The following is a 21,432-nucleotide window of genomic DNA, read 5'->3' as shown; positions in this document are numbered from 1 at the left end:
ATTGATGCAAATTTTAAGGAAAGTGGTGAAATGCATGCAGATTAAAATACCCCTCCGGGTAAAAAAAGAAAGGGAAACTCTCCCAAATGTAGAAATCTGTGTATCTTGTGGACTTGTTTATGAATAATTAGTTGAGGGAGTGTGAGCTTGAGTTCAGGTTGAGTAAGAGATTGGCAGTAATTAGGCCGTGTTTAATTTACCAGTCAGTCGACATCCCTATCTTTAGTAGGTTGAGAGACAAGTGTTGAGCCAGGAGCCACTGGCAGGTTATCATCAACCACCTGGCTGGGGAGTTCTTAGGGCTCTTCCAGAAGGTGCTACAGTTACTGGGATTCTTACATGAGCTACAACCTTTAATTTTCAGCATGGTAAGATTAGATGATCACGTCTAGAATGTTCTGTCTTTTAGAAGAATAAATTGAGGAAGAAAATTGAAGAGCTGCAGAACAGACACCAGCAGGAGAAAGCGAAGGTGAGAGTTCATGATTGTATGTCAAGCTGCCAGGAATTACAAGAAAACATATCTAGTGTTCTATCACAAAGATGTTGAGGATTCAAATTGCTGTGATAATTAGTGACTGTGTATGTGCATAATGTAGCTGGAAAGTGAAAACAACAGGCTGCAGAAGGCCTTGTCTGTAAAGGAAAGCACTATTTCTAGTGTGCACTCGCTGACGCAGCAGGTTCAGTCTCTATCTAAACAGCTCAGAGACAGAGAAACACTCATCCACTCACAGAAAAAAAAGTGAGCAAGTTACCGTCCTGCCTGACAATATTATTCTATCTAGCTAAAGATTTACATCCGACTGAATAGCAAAGTGACAGCAAATGATCAAAATTGTCATTCATTGCTAGTCCTGATGTCCACAGAGTGTTTACTTGTAGCAAAGGTTCCAGCAACCCTAACAACGGTGTGCTCAATGACCATATGAGGGTTATATGCATGCCCTATGTGATTGACATGAAGGTAGACTTCATCTCAACAAAATAAAGAAAAGTGAAAGAATAAGAGAAGGCGGAGCAGAGGAAGGTGTGAAATGCATTAGAGGACAAATAAACAAAAGAGTATGTAGATTAAAAGAGAAGTTTAAGAATGCTTAAGAATTATGAAAATGTCAGGATCCTGATCAGGATAATATATAAGATTGAAATGGAGCAGAATAGAGGGTGAACAAATGAACCAAAAAGGGAAATATTTGAATGATTTTATATTCCACATTTCATAGCAACCTTATCTGAGCCTTCACTCGTAGACGGGCACTTTGTGCAAAATACAAAACAAATAAAGTAAATAATTCAGATAACTACATTGTTACTGTTTATATTCTTATATTGTTTCATTGTTCATGTCTCACTTGCTGCCTCTAAAAATGTCATAAAATGTATGTAAATATAAAATGTATGAAAGGACACCATTATTACATGTTAATGCTGCTATCTGGTGTTAATATTATGAAAGGCAGGCTTTTTTTGTATTTATATTTTCACCATTTTGTTGCAGCTTGTTCCAAAGTTTAGCAGCTGTCAGGTCCATCTAAAACAACGCGCTTTATATATTATCGAAAACCCCATATAGTATCGGATCACTGAGGAAAATGTGCTGTGTTTCACCTCACACACGTCATACATGCCAGGCATAGGTCAATATTCCCTTGTCTTATCAGCAAAGGTTGATGTGTGATTAATGTATGCTTTCCTTCTCTCAGAACTCCACCCTTCAGGGCAGAAGAGGAGGATGACGACGAGTCAGGCAAGGACAGCGCCTATATCACCAGCTCCCGGGACAAACCGTCCACCTCTGTCCACCTCACATCAACAAAGGAACAGCAGAGAGCAGAACATGAGTTCAGCTGGTCAGACAGCAATGAATCAGACACACAAAAACCACATGGTGGGAGAACTAGAGATAGAGCAGGTTGTGTCAGTTCTATGAGACACTCTTATTCATAGCTTGTGGAAGTGTCAAGCTCACCTACCTTCTCTGTTCTCTTTGGTCTCAGGTTCAGTTGTTCAAACGCTGGCAAGAAGTTTAGAAAAGCAGCTGAGCATCACAAAACCTGTAGGAGGAATACGAGTCCTGCCTCCAGCCTCTCAAACTTCACCTCGACCCTCCATCATCAAACAACAGGCGGTACAGAAAAACACAACAATACCATTAAAGAAAATGAACCCTCATATTCTAATAGCATTTAGCTATATTGTTGAAATGCAGTTTTTAGTAAACATCACATAAAAAGCACAGTTTGAACATTCATCCACACAAATGCCTTTTCTTGCGTATGCTTGTGAGTGTGTTGGGAATAGGACGTGGAATGTAAGTATGTTTGGAAATGACACCCTTCATAACACCATTTCATTTTTTATTGTTGACAAAAATCAGATAACACTGCAATGTACTCAAATTCACAATGTTAACAATTCAGTGTTTAGAGGAAACTACATTATTCAACAATTAAAGCATTAAACTGGATAAAAACAAAGGGAAAAGAGCACATGCACACACTCCTGTGTTGATAACTGTTAACTCATATGAATAGAGCAACAATATGCAGTTTTAACATACAGTACACCATAAGCGCTGAACACTGGTAAATGTTAAGAGCACTTACTGCAGTGACTGGACAATCGGAACAAGAATCTGTTCAGAGATTCACACTGTGCATCTTGAGAATAGTGTTAATTTCGTCACCTATTTTTAATTTAGTCTTAGTCTTGTGGCAAATGTCCTTGTTAGTTTTAGTCATATTTAGTCATTCACATATCTTTTTTGTTAGTCTTAGTTTTAGTCGACTAAAAGTCTCGTCATTTTAGTCTAGTTTTAGTCAAAAGAAAACTCAATGTATCTTAGTCAAGTTTTAGTCGACTAAAAGTCTTTTAATTTTAGTCTAGTTTTAGTCAAAAAATTGTAGCTTGACCACATCTGGAATCTATTGAAAGAATAAATACAACGAGGCCTCATTAAATGCAATAATATCAGGAACACAAGTGTTATAGTGGAAATAAATAACTTAATGAAAAGCCTAAGATCAAAACTGTAGGTGTATATATATATATATATATATATATATATATATATATATATATATATGTATATATATATAAATTACCGACTTAATGCAAGTTATTTGGAGCAATATTACATGTAATTGTTAAACTTGATTCCCTTACATATACATTTGCTTTTAAGCCTAATTATTCATTTTGATTATGATGTGATTGTGACAGGGGGGTGGGAAGAGGTTTCAGGTTGGTTTCAGGTTGTTGAGTTTTTTCTGTCACCACTTTTGAATAAGAAACAATATCAAGGCTATAAAACTTGTCAAAACTCCGCGAATCACAAAAGTATCAGTGAGAAGTTGAGAACACTCGTTTAATCAGTGGATACACTCGAACACACAGGATTCTAACCGTAGAGATGGAGCGCACTATTTTCTTTAGCGGAAACAATACAATTGTTTTTAAATCAATAAACTCCTTTTTAAATCATCATTTCGAGTCAAATTATTGATTTATTTGATAGGTAGCAATATAATAAGTGGGATCCGCGAACTCATTGTGAATATTTTAAAGGCGTAACAGCTGATGAAAAAGCAGAGACAATTGTAGACGAAAATGAAGAGAGATTTTATCATAGTTTTTATTTTATACAAAACATTTTCGTCTCGTTTTTTTTTCGTCAACAATAATGCATGTTAATTTAGTCTTAGTCAGCGTGTTTGGACAGTGGTGCAGTCTTGTCATCGTCTCGTCTTAGTCATGAAAAAAAAGGTTGTTGACGAACATATTTCGTCTCGTCTCGTCTGACGAAATTAACACTACTTGAGAACAAAAAACAGGCATGGCTACTGATGCTAGCTTAGCCCTGATGGTAGTTAACTATAATGTTTTAATAGGTAACCTCTTTGTCACATATAAATTCACAAAACTTCCACTTCCACTGCATCTTCAAAAGAACCTGTGAAAACAGAGCATAAGAAAACGTTTAGATTAGAAAATCACTTTCACTGTAAAACGTTAATGAACATCTGCTAATGACTACAACTTTTAAACAGTTTAAGTTGCTACTACAAACAAACAAAAAATAATACGTTTTTAAACGGTTATTTTCAATACCCCAGACATATGCTAGTGTGTAACGTACATGCATAACTTACACACGCTTATATGAACCGACAAAAAATACACCAGAGACATATGCTAGCATTAGCGACAAGCACGTGTACATGCATATACGCTTATATGAACCAACTGAAAAAAAAACTTATGCCAGTGAAATACAAACGTTGTAACTGGGAACATATAACACTGGTTAACGTTATTAAATGTGACCTGACAGAAGAAGCTCATGTTACTGTGAATGGACAGAGAATGAGAGAAAGAAACTAGCATCAATCGTCACATTTACACTAAGTTAACTTATTAACATTTAACTAACATCGGTTTTAGGGTAATCATTTATTGTCAGAAAGATTTCTATATATTAGACTATTTACACTCACCGTTTCAAAGTGCTTTCAAAAATCCATGTTTTGTGCGCTGAGGACCAGAAAGCGCATTGTCACGTTGACCTGTTTCACGTTGACCTGTTTCATATCTGTGACAAATGTACCATGTGCTGTTTCTCAGGTAAGAGACACTTTCATCACTAAAGGATTTCACTGTTTTCAGTCAAAAATAAGCCCTGATTGATAACTCCCACCTTGAAGTTACCTAGACTGCAAAGACTTTTGGCTTTTATTTGGAGACAAAAACTATTTCAGTCTTTTTATTATTTAGAGTATATAGATATTTTATAGACATACTTATATAGACATTTCTATTCATGTGTGGTGTAGAATTTTGTGAAGAATTTTGCATCTGAATCATAGAATTGCAATATGTTTCAAAATGTTTATGCTTCATAAGAATCTCAATTTAGTAAATATAGCTGCAAGCAGCGATGACGGGCCTTCGCACATTTGTTCATCGCTATACGGTGCCTTCCAGAAAACAATGCACGGTGGGCAAGTGCATCAAGTGGGTAAATATCAGTGGACTATTTTATGTTGTTACTGACCCATTTGGGGACTGTAGGTAAATGAAACCCCACATTATAGAGAAATGGGGGCGCTAGTGAGCCACTTAAGAGACACACCTTTGTCTGACCTTTTTGTCCACACTTAACAGCCGACAAATGTGATGTATGTGTCAAATTTCAAGTTAATACAAGCACGCCAAAAGCCTTAAATATGCCTGAAATAAAAGTAAACTTTGACACGATGCCATGGCAACAGTGTTTGAGATATCAAAAATCCGTTCGCAATTTCGCATCTGCAATATCTCTGCGTCATGGTGGCCAAGTCTGGTCTCAATTGCATGAATCCCCTAGGAGGAGTATTTAAAAGTTTACCGCATGAAGCTGACAAAAAATCCACCTTTGTGACTGACACACTTCCTGGGGCCTGTTGGTGGCGCTATACCCGGGACTCACAATAAGCACATCGATGCGATCGGAATCCTTGGCCGAACATACACACCGCGTGTCATCACAATAAGACATTTTTTGCTTTAGATATTAGACACTTTCTGTTTCTCTGAATTCGCCATAACTTTGTCGCCTCGCCATGGCAGCACCGTTCGAGATATCAAAAATCCCTTCGCAATTTAGCAAGTGCAATGTCTTGGCATCATGTTCACCACTTTTGGTGTCAATCGCATGAATTCCCTAGGAGGAGTATTTAAAAGTTCACCACATGCAACTGTTGTGACTGACACACTTCCTGGCGCCTGTTGGTGGCGCTATGTCCGAGATTCACAATAGGCACATCGATGCGATCGGAATCCTTGGCCGAACATACACACCGCGTGTCATCCCAATAAGACATTTTTTGCTTTAGATATTAGACACTTTCTGTTTCTCTGAATTCGCCATAATTTTGTCGCCTCGCCATGGCAGCACCGTTCGAGATATCGAAACTCACTTCGCAATTTAGCAAGTGCAATGTCTCGGCATCATGTTCACCACTTTTGGTGTCAATCGCATGAATCCTCTAGGAGGAGTATTTAAAAGTTCATTGCATGCAACTGTGAAAAAATCCACCTTTGTGACTGACACACTTCCTGGGGCCTGTTGGTGGCGCTATACCCGGGACTCACAATAAGCACATCGATGCGATCGGAATCCTTGGCCGAACATACACACCGCGTGTCATCACAATAAGACATTTTTTGCTTTAGATATTAGACACTTTCTGTTTCTCTGAATTCGCCATAACTTTGTCGCCTCGCCATGGCAGCACCGTTCGAGATATCAAAAATCCCTTCGCAATTTAGCAAGTGCAATGTCTTGGCATCATGTTCACCACTTTTGGTGTCAATCGCATGAATTCCCTAGGAGGAGTATTTAAAAGTTCACCACATGCAACTGTTGTGACTGACACACTTCCTGGCGCCTGTTGGTGGCGCTATGTCCGAGATTCACAATAGGCACATCGATGCGATCGGAATCCTTGGCCGAACATACACACCGCGTGTCATCCCAATAAGACATTTTTTGCTTTAGATATTAGACACTTCCTGTTTCTCTGAATTCGCCATAACTTTGTCGCCTCGCCATGGCAGCACCGTTCGAGATATCAAAAATCCCTTCGCAATTTAGCAAGTGCAATGTCTTGGCATCATGTTCACAACGTTTGATGTCAATCGCATGAATTCCCTAGGAGGAGTATTTAAAAGTTCACCGCATGCACTTATAAAACAATCCAAAATGGCCGACTTCCTGTTGGGCGGAGCTCATAGTTTAGAGCGCGAAAGTTGTTCGGGTCGATGAGATCTATATGCGTACCAACTCTCGTACATGTGCATACATAATTGCCCGATCTGTGCACCAATGTTTGTTTTTGCATTACAGGGGGCGCTACAGAGCCCCCCTGCCACGCCCGTATTCCAACCTTTGTCCAATCCTAGTGTCGCGCGACTCTGACGTGTGTGCCAAATTTCAAGAGTTTTCGAGCATGTTAAGGGACCCCAATTGGCCAATGTGTGGGGAAAAAAAAAAAAAAAAAAAAAAAAAAAAAAAAAAAAAAAAAAATAATACTCCCGAGGAAAAACAATAGGGCTTCGCACCATTCGGTGCTCAGGCCCTAATAAACAGGTGTTACACATTTTAAGTACATCTTTTATGTAAGTGGTAAATAGCTGCTGAAAATAAAGTGTGAAACAAGTGAATGTTTGTATAGCTTTATCTTAGCAATAGAAAATATTGCCATCTAATTTAAACTTAGTAAGTAAGATCGCACATATCATATGGTAAATAAGGAAAGAGCCGGCCACACTTCGTCTGTCCCACATGACAGATTCTATTCTATTATTCTGGATTCTAATTCTGGATTCTAAAGCACAGGGATATCTCATCCTACAGAGGACACAACTGGTCCAAAGCAGAAAAGCATTAGACAATATGATGCATGTGGGCCAAACAACTCAGAACAACAATACACTACTGTATAACCAAGTACAATAAGTACAAGTACAACAGAAATAAACCATAACATGTTATGAAACTGTAATATTTGAACAGTTTAAATAATACACTATTGTAAAGCAAGTAAAAAAAACTTGCAGTTTATAAGCACAAAAGAAAACATACTAAACAGCAAAGTCCTAAAACTTATATCAAGATCCAATGCACCCTTGTCGAGCTCTAAGTTCATAGGCTTTCATTTTAACTGGCATAACATAAACAAAATAGAAACCTACAAAAGAAAAAAAAAACAGTTTGAAAAAATACCTAGTTACCCAGAAAAACACAACCAGAAATATAGCTGCAAGCAGCGATGGCGGGCCCTCGCACATTTTGTTATCGCTATATGGTGCCTCCCAGAAAACAATGCACGGTGGGCAAGTGCATCAAGTGGGTAAATATCAGTGGACTATTTTATGTTGTTACTGATCCATTTGGGGACTGTGGGTAAATGAAACCCCACATTTTAGACAAACGGGGGCGCTAGTGAGCCACTTAAGAGACACACCTTTGTCTGACCTTTTTGTCCACACTTAACAGCCGACAAATGTGATGTATGTGTCAAATTTCAAGTTAATCTAAGCACACCAAAAGCCTTAAATATGCCTGAAATAAAAGTAAACTTTGACACGATGCCATGGTAACAGTGTTTGAGATATCAAAAATCCGTTCGCAATTTCGCATCTCCAGTATCTCTACGTCATGGTGGCCAAGTCTGGTCTCAATTGCATGAATCCCCTAGGAGAAGTGTTTAAAAGTTTACCGCATGCAGCTGTCAAAAAATCCACCTTTGTGACTGACACACTTCCTGGGGCCTGTTGGTGGCGCTATAACCGGGACTCACAATAAGCACATCGATGCAATCGGAATCCTTGGCCAAACATACACACCGCGTGTCATCACAATAAGACATTTTTTGCCTTAGACAGAAGACACTTCCTGTTTCTCTGAATCCGCCATAACTTAGTCGCCTCACCATGGCAGCACCGTTCGAGATATCAAAAATCCCTTCGCAATTTAGCAAGTGCAATGTCTCGGCATCATGTTCACCACGTTTGATGTCAATCGCATGCATTCCCTAGGAGGAGTATTTAAAAGTTCAACACATGCAACTGTTGTGACTGACACACTTCCTGGCGCCTGTTGGTGGCGCTATGTCAGAGATTCACAATAGGCACATCGATGCGATCGGAATCCTTGGCCGAACATACCCACCGCGTGTCTTCCCAATAAGACATTTTTTGCTTTAGATATTAGACACTTCCTGTTTCTCTGAATTCGCCATAACTTTGTCGCCTCGCCATGGCAGCACCGTTCGAGATATCAAAAATCCCTTCGCAATTTAGCAAGTGCAATGTCTCGGCATCATGTTCACCACGTTTGATGTCAATCGCATGAATTCCCTAGGAGGAGTATTTAAAAGTTCACCGCATGCACTTATAAAACAATCCAAAATGGCCGACTTCCTGTTGGGCAGAGCTCATAGTTTAGAGCGCGAAAGTTGTTCGGGTCGATGAGATCTATATGCGTACCAACTCTCGTACATGTGCGACCCTGCCACACCCGTATTCCAGCCTTTGCCCAATCCTAGTGTCGCATGACTCTGACGTGTGCCAAATTTCAAGAGTTTTCGAGCATGTTAAGAGACCCCAATTGGCCAATGTGTGGGAAAAAAAAAAATAATACTCCCGAGCAAAAACAATAGGGCTTCGCACCGTTCGGTGCTCGGGCTCTAATAAAGAACAGTACAAAATACCTAAAATACCATCATTGCACTCTTTTCAACATGGGCGGAATCTGTTTTCTGCTTAGACTTCAGCCTAAATGTCCTAAAGGTTTCTCTCTAGCAGAGATTTTAAACTCTATTCTATTTCATTTGTATATGTGTTTTATAAATTCTTCTCTGTTATAGAATTATTCTGAACTGATTCTACAGTAATTACTATTACATGCATATTGCTTTGGGCATTGTGTTGTGTCTGTTTCACTTTAATCTGGCTGTATTAATATCTCATGGTCACTTACGCCTATTAGCAAGTTTCAAACATAGTCAAATCGTTGGTTGGTTGGTCTGCCGTCCATGCTGTGAGCCTTGTAGGAGCTGTTATGGTTCTTGGAATAGCCTTCTGACCTGTAGATGCCACTTTGGGTTGCAGGTTTGTACGCCGTTCCTTCATAGCTTAAACCAAAGATTATTACACAGTTAATATAACTATGAAGATAAATAATCAATATTCACTGTTGTGTAATATTAAAGAATATATTCTTTTTTTTAGACTTTAAGGAAGCCTTTGACACCTTAGAACATAGGATTTTATTTAAAGCTTTAGAACACTTTGGTTTTGGTGAGCACTTTGTCAATATTATAAAAATGATTTATAAAGGTATGAACAGTTCCATTTCTCTTCCTTATGGAATTTCACAAAGATTTCCTATTAGTCGTGGAATAAGGCAGGCCTGCCCTTTGTCCCCTCTTCTATTCATTTTGGCTGCAGATATGCTGTCTTCTTTAGTTATTCATGATCAAACGGTACAAAAATTAAATGTATTTGGTAAAAGTATAGCAATCAGTCAATTGGCAGATGATACTACATTATTCGTAAAAAACAAAGATCAAATTCCTCTGGCTATTTCATTAGTTAATACACTTTCTAAGGCATCAGGACTCCAGCTAAATTTAAACAAATGTGAACTTCTTGCCCTACATCAGAGTGATATCACTTGTCTGCATAATATCCCGGTAAAAGATTAGGTGAAGTATTTAGGCATTACAATTACCAAAGATCAGAAAATAAGTATGAAAGAAAATTTTGAAAGTAACTTACAAAAAGCAAACCGAATACTAAATTGCTGGTTACAAAGAGACATTTCAATTTTCGTCGAATTTTCCGAACCAATGTTGAATACTTATCAAGATTGATTTATCCCGCTCTTTCTTTAGCTCCCCCCTCGAATTTTAATAAAACATGTTCCCAAAAATGTATAATTTTATTTGAAGGCACAAAGCCCATTATATTAAAAAAGCAGACATTATTAAATCCTATGAACAAGGTGGTTTGAATGTAACTGAATTTGATAACATGAATATTTTGTTAAAGCTTAAATGGCTAAAAATGTTTTTGTGTAAAGAAAGTTTTTGGTTTACAGTCCCCTCAGCTCTGTTTCAAGAATTTGGTGGAATTCTCTTGTTTCTCAAAATGCGATTTTGATTTATCCAAACTCCCGGTGAAACTATCAGCATTCCATCAACAAGTACTTTTATTTTGGAAATTGACATATACACATAATTTTACACCTCATAATGCTTTGATTTGGAACAACAAATATATATTGCACAGAAACAAATCTTTATACTATAAGAATTGGCTAAGCAAAAATATATGGTCAGTGAGAGATCTAATGGATGAGATGGGTAACATTTTAGACTTATAATGCCTTTACATTGAAGCATGGCTTTACCTGTCACCCGAAAGAGTTCTTCACTGTCATTAATGCAATACATTCTGGCATAAAAATGCTGATGAGATGCGCCCTTTCTTATGCTAAAGTTAGTCCAGTTCTTCCAGCTTTAAACTTTGGAGATATTAATTTCAAAAGTGAAACTTGTACTAACTACTATATAAGACAAGTCGTTTTAAAATCCTGTTACCCCTGTCAAGTTAAAAGAAACAATTTAGATCACGTTTGATAAGAATACTGTAAAATATCTTAGAACTGCTTATTTAAGTTTTCCTGTTCCTCCTAAAGCAAAAGAAACCCACTTCAAAATTTTAACAAATTCCTAAATCAAAAACTTAATATAGAAATTGTCCCCTGTTCCCTCTGTGATAGCCATTCTGAAGACACAGATCATATCTTTTCTTCATGCTATTTCTCCAAACTCTTCTGGATATCAATTCAGAACACCCAAAGACTGTTGTGTTAATTCTTTTTTAGCAAAATATTTCATCCATAAGTGTAGATTCTTTAAATCCCCCCCACTACTTACTATTTTCAAAAATGACTTAAAATGTTTTTCCAAAGCCCTTAATAAGATGAGAGGTCAGAGTGCTAATGTTACCCGCTCCAGGACAGAGAAACCCAGAGGGGCAAGTTGAATGGATAACACTGCAGAGAAATAACAGAGACACGTTTATGCTGCGAGCTCTGGCGATGTTTAATGAACTCTTTTCTGTTTTCTCTCAGATAAGGTGAACATGAATTACAACTATTCAGTTTCAGAAAAAGAACATAGTAACACAATAGGAAAATACATTTCCAATCAACTATGTATTCAAAAGTCCATATGTTCAAATAAATTCTCTCTTTTCAAATAAAGTCCATATTTGTTCCAGTAACTCAATAGGGCATCAATGTGAACAATACACTGCATCATGTATTATAAATAACTGTAAATAATCACATAATCTAATATTCATCACCACGTTCACGTTATAAATTGTAATTTAAATCACAACTGTTTCCATTTATTTTACTCACATATTCAGAGTTCTCATAATCATGAACAAAGCATAAGTGCCTGTTACCTCTTTTCATTAAACAGGCTTTAAACACGCCATTTTGTTTCACGTTATTTTTCACACGGGTGCCGCCATTTTGGCTCTAACTCAAATACACATGCCGGCATTTTGGCTCTGACCCAAACACACATTAAACTCACATATAATTCACTTCAAACTCACAATCCATATATAAAACTCTTTAAACACATTTACAAACTCATTTTGTGTCCATGCTAGCTTATCTTTTGCTGTTTCTTTGCACATTCGTTCATGGTTTACACAATTTAACCATGAATTTAACAAAACTAACAAATCGTCGCTGTTGGGCGGATTTATGTCCAAAATTTGGTCAATTTCATATTTTTTCACATATCGATGCTATTGGTCAGTCCCCATGTGGGTCTGTTATTTACCAATCTGTTATTATGTTTATATATTTACCAAATCTGTTATTTTAAGTTATTAACCAATCTAAAGTCTTCAAAAAGCAAATCTCTTAACTCCATTGGACACTTCAACTGTCCACCTCTTCCTCACTCCACGGGAGAGCTTCACGGCATATTTCTCCTCAAGAAGAGTCGCAACGAATCAACACGTCTTCTGAGGTAAATGTCTTCAAAACACTGGGCTCAAAGAAAAAAAATTCTTGACCCCCGCTAGTTCTGGTGCTCGTCTGCGGACAGGAATTTAGCGCAAGACAATCCATTGCAACGCGGACTAAACCCTGTGAACTGCAGATAAGGTACAGTGTTTTTTTAATTTCCTGAAAAATAATGGGTTTGGAGATACGAGGATTCCGCCCGACAGCGACGAAATATACATATAAATAAAGAAAATGAAGAAAAAAACACACGTGATTAAAAATGAACATTTGAACTGATGTTGGTTCAGTATATGGCAGAAGAAAATATGTTTTACGAACAGCAAACTGTTGGTCTTTCTCTCCTTTTAGTGCCAGTTCTTTGAGAAGTGTTTCGTCAATTACTCTTACTTACAGTCTCATGTTCAGCACCGGCACCCTGAGATCACCGATGCAGGTATAAAATACCCTTTCATTGTGTTCATTGAGCTGTGTAAAATGGGTCAGTCAGAGCAAACCGAGTTGGTATGAACATCTAAACTGTTTTTAAAACAACATGCCTTTTCATTAGGCAGTTCTGCTTTAGCAGATAATAATGATACCACTTAATATAAGGGTTTTTGCCAAATAATCCTAGACTCCACTCATCTTACATTCCTCCGTGTGTAAAGGGTCTTTTTTGTCCTATGCGGTCTGAGTAAGGAGACAGTTGTTTATTTGTGTCTATTGCCACTATATCAAACTTATTAAAAGGTCAATGCAAAGTTTCAACATTAACTTGAGTGTCTGTGCATCTATTATTAATTATTATTATAAGTTATGCAATATTAATGGCTCTGCATAATGTTCTCATTTTCACAAATGATTGGACAAAATAACACAAATGTTCTTTAGATTCAGCATAATGTTCCCTAAAATATAATTGAACGGCTCGGTGTGTTCTGTTGTTTGCACCTGTATGTAATGCTTCACACATGAATAGCTGGAGCTGCAGTTTGCCCTTAAATTCTGAATGCATTAACTTTGGTGCTAGAACCAAAGAAGCACCAGACAGCAGTTTAATACTTACATTAAAAAAATAATTACAATAAAAAAAAAAGAAAATCTTTTCTCAAATTGTGCAAAGCGGTGCCTACTGTGTTTGTTGGTCAGAGAGACATAAGAAGATGCAAGTGGAGCAGATGAAGAATGAACTGGAGGAACTAAAGGAGAAACTAAGACTGACTCAGAGTCGCCTCGAAGCCGAGAGAGAGGCAGATGTGTATCGGAGACAGCAGGTGGGTTTGAGCCAGCCCTAGAGAACTGTATCTTTTAACATGCGGTCGCATACATATATGAATATATTCTACAGGAGATGGAGGAGCAGCGGAGAAGAGAAGCATCAGACCGGGAGATAATGGAGAGATGCAAAGAGGAGGTGAAAAGGACGTTTTACGATGAAATCGACGGCCTGATAAAGCTTCTTCACCAGGAGTTTGAGCAAATAAAAAGCAAGATCATCTCCATAGAGTCTGTAAGTGTGTCGCAGGCTGGAGAATTTACATATTACAGGCCATAGATGGCGACACATATCCTCAGATCCTAATATGACAGAACTGTTATTAGTCTGGGGCTGTATTCATGAAGATTCTTAGTGCTCCTAGTGACGGACTTCTAAGGAAATTATTAGAAATGTGGACGTTTCCCCTTAAAATTAAAGAGAAGATCCTAGTAAAGATAAAAGTTATTCATGACGTATCTTAACCCTTAAAAGTGTTAGGAGTAGTGAGAAGGACTTTGAAGAGGTTTAAGTGTTTCTTAAGCCGAGGAGAAAATAGCTGAATAACGTGACAACTTTTGACTACTTGATTCAACAACTAGTCAAAAATTGTGACAGCGTTTACTCGAGGAAACTTAGCTTAAGGATTTAGACATTTTCAGGCAGACTAACTGTGTTGTAATCTCTGTGTTGCCCCTTACCCAGTATAATTGTAGGCAGATTTCATTTAAAATGAAAAATTACAGTACATTATTTTGCCAAACTTTATCTGTTGTCTTAAAGTAGAGATGAGGAAAAAAATTATATCAGAATTCTGAAAGCTTTATAAGTAATAATAAAGTGAGGAATCTAGAAAGGCCTGAAAACATATGACATGTTTCAAAAGCTTAATAATTCAAAAAGAGTAAAAAGTCTAAACATTGACTTAAAGTTACTTTCACTTGGACTTTTCAGTGTTTGTTCAGCGAAGTTAAAGACCAAGAAATCGGATTTCTTTTTCTATAGGCTTGGTCATTTTCACATATTTGTTATTACATTATTACTCTAAAATCATTTAGCGTTGTGTATGTTGTTTTGTGTGCACAGAAACTACATGAGCTGGAGAGCAGAGAGAGAAACATGTCTAACCTAAGAGGTCAGAATGAAATTGAGAAAAGCACTGTTAATATTTCAAGCAGCAGGTTCAGTCTCTATCTAAACAGCTCAGAGACAGAGAAACACTCATCCACTCACGGAAAAAGAAGGTGAGCAAGTTACCGTCTTGCCTGACAATATTATTCTATCTAGCTAAAGATTTACATCAGACTGAACAGCAAAGTGACAGCAAATGATCAAAATTTTCATTCATTGCTAGTCCTGATGTCCACAGAGTGTTTACTTGCAGCATAAGTTAATTCCAGCGACCCTAACAACGGTGTGCTCAATGACCATATCAGGGTTATATGCATGCCCAGTGTGATTGACATGAAGGTAGACTTCATCTCAACAGAATAAAGAAAAGTAAAAGAATAAGAGAAGGCGGAGCAGAGGAAGGTGTGAAATGCATTAGAGGACAAATAAACAAAAGAGTATGTAGATTAAAAGAGAAGTTTAAGAATGCTTAAAGGTGGGGTGCACGTTGTTTGAGAACTGCTTCAGAAAACTGACTCGGGCCTACTAACAAAACAAACGTATAGCCAATGAGCAGAAAGGGACGTGTCTTTTCAATATGCAGCGGATGTCTGACATTAGCATAAAGCGATTGAAACATTGACATGGCGGATAAAAACGAAAAGCGAAAAAAGGCTTACGATAAGGCAAGAAGCAGGAACCGTGTTAATATAGGATCAGCTTTCCAGCGGTGGAGAGAACTGAACGTCTTCCGCATAAAACGGAGCTAAACCTTTCAAGGTACAACTCACAGTACTACAAAAACACATTTGTATTACCATAGTATTACTCATTGAGTAAATTTATTGATAAAAATATCCCCCCGGCCAGCTGCCCCAGGAGGTTCCGCCATAATAGTTGCCTGGGTTACGTATGTATGTGTGGGGGCGGAGCTATCAAAACAGGGGTGACACCCATTTGGGTTAGGGGCGTTTGCATTTAAGGAAGACTTTGTGCTAGTTTCATCCTAACCAAGCCGAAAAGCTAATCAGTTTAAGGAATTAAGAGTGTCATTGTGGCTGAATCATACATGATACAGTTGTATTTCTCTCTGCAGGTGTCTGATAAAGAGAGTGACACTGCGCCACCCTCAGACCGGCGCAGAAGCTCAGACCTAGACTTCAGCCTAAAAGTCCAAAGGTTTTCTCTCTAGCAGAGATTTTAAGCTCTATTCTATTTACGTTACCCAAAGACTGTTGTGTTAATTCTTTTTTGCTTCATAATATTGTTATTTTAGCAAAATATTTCATCCATAAGTGTAGATTCTTTAAATCCCCCCCACTACTTACTATTTTCAAAAATGACTTAAAATGTTTTTCCAAAGCCCTTAATAAGATGAGAGGTCAGAGTGATAAGAAGCTGCTATATCTTTGATTGATTGTGATACTGCCCTTAATTCTTTTTGTTTTTCTTTTCTTTTATGCTTTATTTAAATTCATGCAAGTTCATTTTTCAATTGTTTATTTATTTATTTTGTCTTTTCTAAATATTCTATTACTTATGCTGTATTAAGCCTGTCATTTATACTATTTACTCTTGTAGAATGATTATTTGCCGTTGTTGTTTATATACTTTTGTATTCAATAAAAAAAAAATTGGAACTAAAACTCCTTGACCGGCTGTTTCCTGTATTCCTGATGTAACACCCTGCTGTTTTACATTTAAACTCGAATGCTTAGCTGTAAAACTTTACTGTTGCTTTCTCAGAGCAGCAGGGCTGAAAGAGAGCCGGAGCTGAGGGAAGACACAAAGCTGTGCAGTAAGTTATCCAGGTATAAACTTCACTCGGCTGCCAGAGGATATATTTATTCACGTTATACCCCCGTTTTCATAAACTGTCCATAACGTTAATAAGACACGTCCGTATAAAAAGATATTTTTTCGATAATAGGATAATAGCTATTAGAGGAAAATAACTTGGCTGCACAGACTCCTGGTAAATGTAACGTTGTTAGCATGTAGCTTAGCATTGCTTTTACCGTTAGGTTGTAGGCTATACAATAAAGTGTCAGGATTAGCTTTAGAGTTAGTTAGTGTGTCTCCATTATTGTGTTGTTTAAAACAAACTAAAACCGTTTACAATGGAAACATCTGCAGACAGACTATGAGCAGGGTATGTGTTCACTGCATGGAGTCATTTAAACATTAAAACACTGAATTACAGTCAATTTCAGACAATTTTTCATGCAGATTTTAAACCCATTTGGTGCAGAGAGAGAGGCAGATGTGGGTTTGAGCCAGCCCTAGAGAACTGTACCCTTTATCATGCGGTCGCATACATATTTGTATATATTCTACAGGAGATTTAGGAGCAGCGGAGAAGAGAAGCATCAGACCGGGAGATAATGGAGAGATGCAAAGAGGAGGAGAAAGGGACGTTTCCAGATGAAATTAACGGCCTGAGAAAGCTTCTTCACCAGGAGTTTGAGCAAATAAAAAGCAAGATCATCTCCATAGAGGCTGTAAGTGTGTCGCATACTGGAGCATTTACACATTACAGGCCATAGATGGAGACACATATCCTCAGATCCTAATTGACAGAACCGTTATTGGTCTGGTCCTGTATTCATTAAGATTCTTAGTGCTCTTAGTGCTTCCTAGAGCACCGAAATGGCGTACCATGGCAGCACAACTGCAATGCACGCGCACCTCAGAAGAAAACATCCTGGCGCTCTCCGACCTCAAAAGGACAAGGCATCTTTGTAAGTATTTATTATTACAATTAGTTTTGGGAGTAATTGTTGCGTTCTTACCTGCTGTGTTTTGGTCAAGAATTAATTAATATATGCTAGGGAATAATGTTAATCCTAATTGCTAACGGTATAAACTGTAAACATATACTGTATAACTTTGCAGACGATAAGGCAAACTTTAACTTTTAATTCACATGAACTGGTTGTTGGAAGTTGTTTATGCAAACATAAACTTAAAATTAACTACTAGATTTACATTAACAGTTCGCTGTAATCTATTAGTGTATGTGAATATATAGATAAATAGGCTGGCAAAGAGTTACTTGTTAATCAAAAAAGAACACTAGATTAAGCAAAAAAATAACAACAATAATAATAATAATCTTTAGAGTAGTCAACAGAAAAAATAATCGTTAGTTGCAGCTCTAATAGGCTTGGTCATTTTCACATATTTGTTATTACATTATTACTCTAAAATCATTTAGCGTTGTGTATGTTGTTTTGTGTGCACAGAAACTACATGAGCTGGAGAGCAGAGAGAGAAACATGTCTAATCTAAGAGGTCAGAATGAAATTGAGAAAGAACAATGGAGGATCAGAGAGAGAGAGCTGAAGGAGCAGATGGTTTGTTTTCATATTGATTGCTGTGCTCTCTTCTGTTTAAAAAAAAAAAATTGATGCAAATTTGAAGGAAAATGGTGAAATGCATGCAGATTAAAATACCCCTCCAGGTAAAAAAAAAAGGGAAACTCTCCCAAATGTAGAAATCTGTGTATCTTGTGGTCTTGTTTATGAATAATTAGTTGAGGGAGTGTGAGCTTGAGTTCAGGTTGAGTAAGAGATTGGCAGTAATTAGGCCGTGTTTAATTTACCAGTCAGTCAACATCCCTATCTTTAGTAGGTTGAGAGACAAGTGTTGAGCCAGGAGCCACTGGCAGGTTATCATCAACCACCTGGCTGGGGAGTTCTTAGGGCTCTTCCAGAAGGTGCTACAGTTACTGGGATTCTTACATGAGCTACAACCTTTAATTTTCAGCATGGTAAGATTAGATGATCACGTCTAGAATGTTCTGTCTTTTAGAAGAATAAATTGAAGAAGAAAATTGAAGAGCTGCAGAACAGACACCAGCAGGAGAAAGCGAAGGTGAGAGTTCATGATTGTATGTGATTTGTGAAGCTGCCAGGAATTACAAGAAAACATATCTAGTGTTCTATCACAAAGATTCAAATTGCTGTGATAATTAGTGACTGTGTATGTGCTTAATGTAGCTGGAAAGTGAAAACAACAGGCTGCAGAAGGCCTTGTCTGTAAAGGAAAGCACTATTTCTAGTGTGCACTCGCTGACACAGCAGGTTCAGTCTCTATCTAAACAGCTCAGAGACAGAGAAACACTCATCCACTCACAGAAAAAAAGGTGAGCAAGTTACCGTCCTGCCTGACAATATTATTCTATCTAGCTAAAGATTTACATCAGACTGAAAAGCAAAGTGACAGCAAATGATCAAAATTTTCATTCATTGCTAGTCCTGATGTCCACAGAGTGTTTACTTGCAGCAAAACCCTAACAACGGTGTGCTCAATGACCATATCAGTGTTATATGCATGCCCTATGTGATTGACATGAAGGTAGACTTCATCTCAACAAAATAAAGAAAAGTAAAAGAATAAGAGAAGGCAGAGCAGAGGAAGGTGTGAAATGCATTAGAGGACAAATAAACAAAAGAGTATGTAGATTAAAAGAGAAGTTTAAGAATGCTTAAGCATTATGAAAAGGCTGTGACCCTGATCAGGATAATATACAAGATTGAAATGGAGCAGAATAGAGGGTGAACAAATGAACAAAAAAGGGAAATATTTGAATGATTTTATATTCCACATTTCATAGCAACCTTATCTGAGCCTTCACTCGTAGACGGGCACTTTGTGCAAAATACAAAACAAATAAAGTAAATAATTCAGATAACTACTTAGTTACTGTTTACATTCTTATATTGTTTCATTGTTCATGTCTCACTTGCTGCCTCTAAAAATGTCATAAAATGTATGTAAATATAAAATGTATAAAAGGACACCATTATTACATGTTAATGCTGCCATCTGGTGTTAATATTATGAAAGGCAGGCTTTTTTGTATTTATCTTTTCACCATTTTGTTGCAGCTTGTTCCAAAGTTTAGCAGCTGTCAGGTCCATCTAAAACAACGCGCTTTATATATTATCGAAAACCCCATATAGTATCGGATCACTGAGGAAAATGTGCTGTGTTTCACCTCACACACGTCATACATGCCAGGCTTTGGTCAATATTCCCTTTGCTTATCAGAAAATGTTGATGTGTGATTAATGTATGCTTTCCTTCTCTCAGAACTCCACCCTTCAGCTCAGAAGAGGACGATGATGACGAGTCAGGCGAGGACAGCGCCTATATCACCAGCTCCCGGGACAAACCGTCCACCTCTGTCCACCTCACATCAACAAAGGAACAGCAGAGAGCAGAACATGAGTTCAGCTGGTCAGACAGCAATGATTCAGATGAATCAGACACACAAAAACCACATGGTGGGAGAACTAGAGATAGAGCAGGTTGTGTCAGTTCTATGAGACACTCATTCATAGCTTGTAGGAGTGTCAAGCTCACCTACCTTCTCTGTTCTCTTTGGTCTCGAACGCTGTTCAAACGCTGGCAAGAAGTTTAGAAAAGCAGCTGAGCATCACAAAAAAACCTGTAGGAGGAATACGAGTCCTGCCTCCAGCCTCTCAACCTTCACCTCGACCCTCCATCATCAAACAACAGGCGGTACAGAAAAACACAACAATACCATTAAAGAAAATGAACCCTCATGTTCTAATAGCATTTAGCTATATTGTTGAAATGCAGTTTTTTTAGTAAACATCACACAAAATGCACAGTTTGAAAATTCATCCACACAAATGCCTTTTCTTTCGTATGCTTGTGAGTGTGTTGGGAATAGGACGTGGAATGTATGTTTGGAAAAAATGCTTTTGTTTGTAACCTTTGTTTCAGTTAAATTATAAATTCAGCGAATTGTCCTGGTTCACAACTGGTACACATCATTTTTACTAGTACATTGCATTGCATTTAAGGAAGACTTTGTGCTAGTTTCATCCTAACCAAGCCGAAAAGCTAATCAGTTTAGTGAATTAAGAGTGTCATTGTGGCTGAATCATACATGATACAGTTGTATTTCTCTCTGCAGGTGTCTGATGAAGAGAGTGACCTGGACTTATCATCCATTGAGGAGCTCGCTGTGCCACCCACAACCGGGCGCAGAAGCTCAGACGTGGCCGTCACCTCAGGCACTAGCGTATGGAGCTCAGCTGCCAGCAGAGCAGGAGCATGGTGAAGGGCTTTAATGTTCTTAAATGAACTCTTCAATTTCTTCATTTAAGTTTAAGTCTAAGTTTTAAGTCTTAAAACTGTCACTTGCCTTCTTTAATTAGCACTTACACTCTTAACCCAAATTAGTTGACATTACTAGAAATTTGCGAGGAAACCCGTTGCACGAAACCATTTTAGTTTTTACACAGGATAAGTTAAGTTGTTTGAACATAGAATCTCAAGTCATGTGATAGACAAATCAAGTTTACATTAATAGTCTTTACTGAAATTCATTAGTTCACATTACTAATATTTTTGAGCGTGTTTTATAAAATAACTATTAATGTCTCATAATTTAAATTATACTACTTTTATTAATTAATTAATTTTATATATTAATTTAATAAGA

At 37.6% G+C, this 21,432-nt stretch overlaps 1 protein-coding gene across 1 annotated transcript; it reads left to right on the top strand.

Moving 5' to 3' along the window:
• Nucleotides 1-482: 482 nt before the first annotated feature.
• On the top strand, nt 483-21,221 carry LOC132844089 (cilium assembly protein DZIP1L-like). The gene is made up of 13 exons (XM_060867252.1): nt 483-488; nt 600-745; nt 1,707-1,891; nt 2,001-2,131; nt 12,956-13,040; nt 13,736-13,860; nt 13,935-14,096; nt 18,197-18,307; nt 18,765-18,827; nt 18,953-19,098; nt 20,049-20,239; nt 20,326-20,480; nt 20,902-21,221. Exons 1-13 carry the CDS (start codon nt 483-485, stop codon nt 21,046-21,048), a joined length of 1,653 nt encoding a protein of 550 aa, XP_060723235.1. The 3' UTR covers nt 21,049-21,221.
• Nucleotides 21,222-21,432: the final 211 nt, after the last annotated feature.

Source organism: Tachysurus vachellii, chromosome 4 (genome assembly GCF_030014155.1).
Source record: "Tachysurus vachellii isolate PV-2020 chromosome 4, HZAU_Pvac_v1, whole genome shotgun sequence".
NCBI classification, from domain to species: Eukaryota; Metazoa; Chordata; class Actinopteri; order Siluriformes; family Bagridae; genus Tachysurus; species Tachysurus vachellii.
The sequence above is the reverse complement of the archived record's forward strand: the minus strand, read 5'-3'. Positions and strand labels throughout refer to the sequence as shown.

What these genes read in the sequence shown, in the direction of transcription:
- LOC132844089 (XM_060867252.1), top strand. An exon ending in ATCCACTCACAGAAAAAAAA is followed by an intron (nt 746 to 1,706) that starts GTGAGCAAGTTA and finishes TCCTTCTCTCAG; the next exon opens with AACTCCACCCTTCAGGGCAG. An exon ending in CCCTGAGATCACCGATGCAG is followed by an intron (nt 13,041 to 13,735) that starts GTATAAAATACC and finishes TTTGTTGGTCAG; the next exon opens with AGAGACATAAGAAGATGCAA.